Below are 6,270 nucleotides of genomic sequence, written 5' to 3'. Positions count from 1 at the left end.
ATCAAAAATATCTTAATTTGTTTTCCGAAGATGAACGAAGGTCTTACAGGTTTGAAACGACATGAGGGTGAGCAATTAATGCCAGAATTAAAATTTTTGGGTGAACTATCCCTTTAAGTCTGTTGTTCATCCAAGGTAAAATGGAGTAGAGAAATGAATTTAAAAGAACACAATTAATAATCACCATGAGGACTGAAAGAAAAAAAAATTTGGTACTGGCTAGTACAACTGCTCAAAATGGTCAAAGTCAGTAGTTTCAGTCAAAATGCTGTATTATACCACCACCACCAAAAAAAAAAAAAAAAGTTGTCTTAATCAGTCTGTCTTGTTGCCCAGTAACAATATCTAAACAGCGTCAAAACAACATACATTTATTTTAAAATTGAACAAGATATAAAACTTTTAAGTTATTTTTCTTACATTACCGATGTTTGTTTATATAAACAAAATAATGTGGTAAGAGAAGCAAACTTAACTGAATATTCATTCTGTGAAAAGTCTTTATCTTAATTTTCCTTGTTTTTACTCAAAATCAGGATACTTTAATTGTTACTAATTAATTTGTTTAAGAGTTATAAATGTCATTGAAGGTCAACATCAGGTATGATAAGTTATGTCATTTCATGTGGAAATAAAATGGCAAGCAGTTGTTTGTAAACCTTCAGCATCTACATCGTTATGACTTCAGAGATGATTTACACACACTAGACTTTGAAACAGCTGACCTCATAATCAAAGCCAACCGAATGTTTACGTCTTCCTACCTGGCCAAAGAGCTGATTATTATAAAAGTCTGGAAACAATACAAGCAATGGAAAATTCCATCATCTAAGAACTACAAGGAAGGTCTAACCACAAAAAGGAGGGGTTATACAGGTGCGCGGTCGATAGGTTCACATGCTCTGGTGTTATATCAAAAGCACGGATCAAAGTAAATCCAGGCGGTTAATAGGGAATCCTACAGAACAACAAACCCAATTCAAACCAGAGCTCATTTAAAAATCAATACAATTGCAGTGCAGTTTAATCCCTCATTTTGTAAGAACATAAACAAAACAAACAAAACTGTTGTACAAAAAGTACCAAATCTGAATATTTGAGCAACTCTTATGCCTCTTGCATTATTAAAAGGTCAAAAAAAATTTTTTTGGTTAATGAGTCAAACCAAGAAAAGCATTCAAAGAACATTTGAACAAAACCACCTCTTCATGTCAGACTCTCCAATAAAATGTCCACAGTTTTGGCCCTCTGAAGTCAACGTTTGTGTGATCACTCCACACTCATGTTATGCCCTCTGCTGACCACGACTTCAAACCGCACGTCCAACCAAACAACCTCACTTTTTGAATGGACTTTAATAAAGAAAATAAATCCTTAGAAACAAAGAAAGACAAGCAAATCAAAAGTGAAAATAACTTTGTACCCACCTCATGTGAGCCAAAACAGTAAAGTTCTGTATCACTCAGATACCTTCAGTCGGCCGCCATTATCAAAAAGTCTTTTACAAAACAGCTTTGGTCCAAGAGGGGGTGTCAACATTCAAACATGAGGTAAAACGCTCAAATGTGCAAAAGAAAGTAACAGGTTTTGAAAAAAAAAAAGGAGAGGCAAACTGAGCTGAGAGAGTAAAAGAACCGGGGGAAAAATGTAGTGTGGAAAGTTATTAGAGTATGAGAGTGTGAGGCAGTCGGTGAGATCTCTAAGACCAGTGAAAGAAGGTCACTTTAACACTAGAGTGGCTTCAGTGCCGTCTTTCTTTTTCAGATAGAGGCCGTGGGTCAGGTGATGTTCTCGACGCAGGTAGGCGTAGAAATAATCTGACACCAGGAGGATCTGTGGTGGTGTAAACACACATGACATTAGGTTCATGTAATCTGTAAACTTCACAGTGAATTTTCACAGTACTTTTTTGTTTACCTTAAAGACTTGCTGCTCAAAGTGTGAGCAAAACAGACAACGAACCAGCTATATTTCCAGTTGTGTTTAGGTGAAATGGCTTATCAAGATGGGACCCTTTACCTGTCCAAAGTTGAAGAGCAATGTGATGGCATAGTAGAAATTAGAGTTGGCACTGCCAGCGTATATCCACAGATGCCAGAGTACAGGAAAGAGCGCGGAGCACGCCAACAGCACACATGACACCAGAAAGATGTTTCTCAAAACTGAAATAGTGAAAGAGAGAAATAAAGAAAAATAATTTCTACAAAAAATGCATTTCTATAATTCAATACTTGTAGTTGATTTCTTTAAAAATTCAATACTTGTAGTTGATTTCTTTAAAAAGCTTGCTAGCAGATTTCAGCCTTATCTAGATGCACAATATCAAACTGAGTGCATGTCTATACAGGCTTCAACAGAATCTGCGCTAGGGTTGTGACGGTGTGGAACTTTTCCCACCGGTTAATCGATGTGTGACAACACCGGTAATACCGGTATCACCGTTGGGGTGGGGTTGGGGGTGTTAGTTTCGTTTGAGTTTTCCTCTTTTCTTCGCTTTCATATGGCTTGTAAAAGTGCAGTGCGCATTTTACTTTCACTTTCAAATTAGCAATTCGCCGTCAAGCAATTGTTCGTTTGAGTTTTCCCTCTTTTCCTCGGATTTCTTGGCTTTCAAATAGCTTGAAAAAGCGACGTGCGCGTTTTACTTTCACTTTCAAATTAGCGGCAATTCTGCTTTGATTCAATTCAAGCAACAACAACGTCAAACTCATAGAACTTTTATTAACAAAACGAATAAAAATACACCATATATGCCTAATAAAATAACAAATTACTTAGGCTACACAAAGTTTAAATAGGTATATAAAACTGAAAATCAGCAAACAAATAAGAAACATAGAACGTTTATTAGCAAAACGAATAAGAATGCTTGGAGGCACGGCATATACACCTTGATGTAAAATAAAATAAATAAAATACACAAAGTTATGCTTATATATATATATATATAAACAGAATATACTCCACATTTTATTAATTCACAGAGAAAAATAGTTTGGGGTCAGTAAGATTTTTTAAAATGTTTTTGAAAAAACTCTCTTACGCATAAAATAAAATACAACAAATATTTAATATAGTATAAAAAAAAAAATATTTGTGAAATATTATTACACCTTAAAATAACTTTTTTAAAAATCTGATTAATATTTTTGTATAAAGTGCAACACAAGTATTTTTTTCAGGTTTTTGGATAAATTGAAAGTTCAAGACAACAGCATTTATTTGAAACAGAAATATTCAGTAACCGTAAAAATGTTTTTACTGTCAATTTTGATCAATTTAATGCATCCATACTGAATAAAAGTATGAATTTCTTTAAAACAAATTCTTCCCGACCCCAACCTATTGTATGGCAGTGTATCAATATGTAATGCATTAAGAGTGTACAAATTCATAAAAGGTATAATTTATGAGCACTTTCACATTACTAAAGAATCAAAATTGAGAATTCAAAATTATAAATCGAGGTTCTGTTGCCTGTCTTTTAGCTTATATGATGTGTACTCCTAAAAACTGATAAAATAAACTTTTAAAATTTTAAATTGACTTCTTTTCTAAAAAAAACAGCTCAACTGATTATTATAATAAATAAATAATATTTTTTCTTTTCTTTACTTATTATCACCTGTCTCCGACTAGCAATAGTAAGTAGCAAATGGTTCATGGTTAAAAAAAACCATGCCCTTTGATATGCCTTACTCCATTTATCTGTTTCAATAGCAAATCTGTCAACATATTTAAATGAAAACTGATACTCACATCGATAAAGGTGACTCCAGGCCGGCAAAAATGCCATGTAGAGGGCGACATCTCCCACAGTAGGGTACGGTCTGTCCTCTAACTGAACTAGGCTAAATGATTTTTGTTACTATAAAAAAATCAAAACGACGGTGGGGGGCGGTGCCGCGGTGACGTAACCGGTGTTGCGGCTTAACACCGGTATAACCGAAAACACCGTCTATGTCAGCAAGCCTAATCTGCACTCAAAGAATTCAACCGGGAGCTCTACATATTTCTGCAGAATTTGAATAATAGTCATTCACAAAGTTCTACAGAAGCTTAACTCCTTGCATTTGTGTTTATTAAATAGTTTGAAATTACAACAATGCTTTCGGCTGCCAAGTGCAGTGCCTCAATTAACACATTTTACCATGTTTAATTTAGATTTTCCTATGAAATCAGTGCAGAAAATGTGAAAATTGTACACGTTATTGGCAATCTGCATGAAGATGAGGAACACTGGATGCTCCCTGTTTGATTGAATTGTTTACCCATAAGAGTGCTATACATGCTAAATAAAAGCATTGCTCATGTTCAGGTATATGCAGGACCTACTTGAGTTTGATGGAGAGCGGGATGGTGTAAAAAAAGACATTGATCTGAAAGACGCAGATGAAGAAGAGACGGAAATGTTCAAACATCTCAGCAAAGAAGTACCAGAAGAGTCCGATGTTTGGAGTCAGGTCTGGGACAGAAAATCTGTGGAATACACACACAGTAAATATTTGAATAATAAATACATATTTAAATATAAGTGTTCGGCGTATGACTGACATGAATCCATAGACAGAAGGGATGAAGTCCCAGGAGCCCAGGAGGAAGAAAGAGAGTCCAGTGATCACCACCAGACTGCCTACATATATGAACGCATACTGAAGAGTGAAGAACCAGAAACTACTCCTCCTCAGGTTCACTGGGATATATAACCTCTGAAACAGACAGAGAGAGAAGCTTCATTTTGGCCATCAGAGCAATGTATCGGCATTAGTCTGAGTTCAGACTCTCACCTGCAGGAAGAATAGGAGTGCCGGAGCAAACAGGGTCAGAGGATAGATGGACTGATATGTGGCCAAGGCCAACAATATGCCACTCAACAAGGCACTACCTGAAGAATCCACAACAACACCACATATAGTAAACCACAGATAATTATTAAGTGTTTTTCCTACAGCAAAGTAGAAGAATGCAAATCAGGTCTGGCCCACCTTTAAGTGTACTAAGGGAACACTCACCTTTTAATGTACAGAGAATGAAGAGCGCAATAATGGCATTGTTCAGCCCACAAGTTGACTTTGCCACACAAGACAGGATGGTGAAGGGATTTAACAGATAACTGGAAGACAATCAGGCAAATGAAAACATGTGCCTTACTTTTCTGGCTGAGTTTCTTTTTTAAATGAAAAAAAAAGTGATAGCATAATAATTATTTAAAGCCTGATCAGGACTTACAACATGGCAACCTTGAGGGGGATGTAGAACATTTCCTTGGGAGAGCGGAGGAGCTCCAAACAGTCGGCGGGATACCGGTCCGATTCCAAGGCATACTTCTGTTTTCTAAACTACAAAGTAAACAAAGATGCAAGATATGTTTATCTATAAAATATTTAAAACTATAATATAAAATAATACTAATAATATTAAAATACAATGAATTAATAGACTCTAACCTATGAAACATCAACAAAAATACAAGCTATAACTTACCACATTCTTGTTATAAGTCTGAATTGACAGATAAAGAGCCACTGCCGTGATTCCATCTGCTATCTGGTGACAAACCATTATATGGGAATATTTACATGTGTACAAGCATTGAATTGTACAAAAACACAAACACACAGTAATAGTTACACTGTAAAAAAAATTCCGTAAAATTTACAGTAAAAAACCGGCAGCTGTAGTTGCCGGAATTTTACCGTAAAAAAATACGGTAGCGACGTTTTAGGTTTTAACTTAAATTTAGAGTTAAATACCGTAATTTCATTAACTGATATAATGTTAATATACCAAGTTTATTGAAGTACTGAAATCTGTTTTGTACCTTTGTAATACACTGATAACCACCCAATGCAGGTGGTGGAAAGAAAGTCACACGATGAACCAAAGCCCACCGCAAGCAGTTTTTAAATATTTACATATATAGAAGGTGCACAGTGTCATTCACACAAACACTAAACACCATCATGGTAACACACATGGAACTGAAATAATGCAATAAACATTCATTTAACAACATTAGGTGTAACACACAACTAGGGCTGCACGATAAATTGCATGTGATATTTAACGCACGTCTTGTCAGAAAACCGGTTCTGTAATCAGCGGTAAATCTCCATCACGTGCGTGCTTTCACATTGAGCCAGCATTAACTACACAGAGCCGTTGTTCACTGACGAGCTGCGCAAAAAATTGCGCGAATATGAACGTGGTTTTGCGCAGCTCGTCAGTGAACAACGGCTCTGTGTAGTTAATGCTGCTTCAATGTGAAAG

At 35.8% G+C, this 6,270-nt stretch overlaps 1 protein-coding gene across 1 annotated transcript in view; it reads right to left on the bottom strand.

The window, feature by feature from the left end:
• Positions 1–70: 70 nt before the first annotated feature.
• Positions 71–6,270, bottom strand: part of LOC107708084 (phosphatidylinositol glycan anchor biosynthesis class U protein-like) — an 8,449-nt gene continuing 2,249 nt past the window's right edge. Inside the window, exons 4-13 of the mRNA XM_016512228.1 lie at positions 5,485–5,547; positions 5,230–5,339; positions 5,013–5,113; positions 4,788–4,885; positions 4,555–4,709; positions 4,336–4,479; positions 4,208–4,250; positions 3,760–3,841; positions 2,020–2,162; positions 71–1,833 (exon numbers count right to left, since the gene is read on the bottom strand). Coding sequence (XP_016367714.1) covers positions 1,720–1,833; positions 2,020–2,162; positions 3,760–3,841; positions 4,208–4,250; positions 4,336–4,479; positions 4,555–4,709; positions 4,788–4,885; positions 5,013–5,113; positions 5,230–5,339; positions 5,485–5,547 — 1,053 coding nt within the window. The 3' untranslated portion in view covers positions 71–1,719. The remainder of the gene's footprint in view (positions 1,834–2,019; positions 2,163–3,759; positions 3,842–4,207; positions 4,251–4,335; positions 4,480–4,554; positions 4,710–4,787; positions 4,886–5,012; positions 5,114–5,229; positions 5,340–5,484; positions 5,548–6,270) is intronic.

This window comes from Sinocyclocheilus rhinocerous, unplaced genomic scaffold (assembly GCF_001515625.1).
Source record: "Sinocyclocheilus rhinocerous isolate Xijiao unplaced genomic scaffold, SAMN03320098_v1.1 scaffold113, whole genome shotgun sequence".
NCBI lineage: Eukaryota > Metazoa > Chordata > Actinopteri > Cypriniformes > Cyprinidae > Sinocyclocheilus > Sinocyclocheilus rhinocerous.
This window is presented reverse-complemented; position numbering and strand designations above follow the sequence as displayed.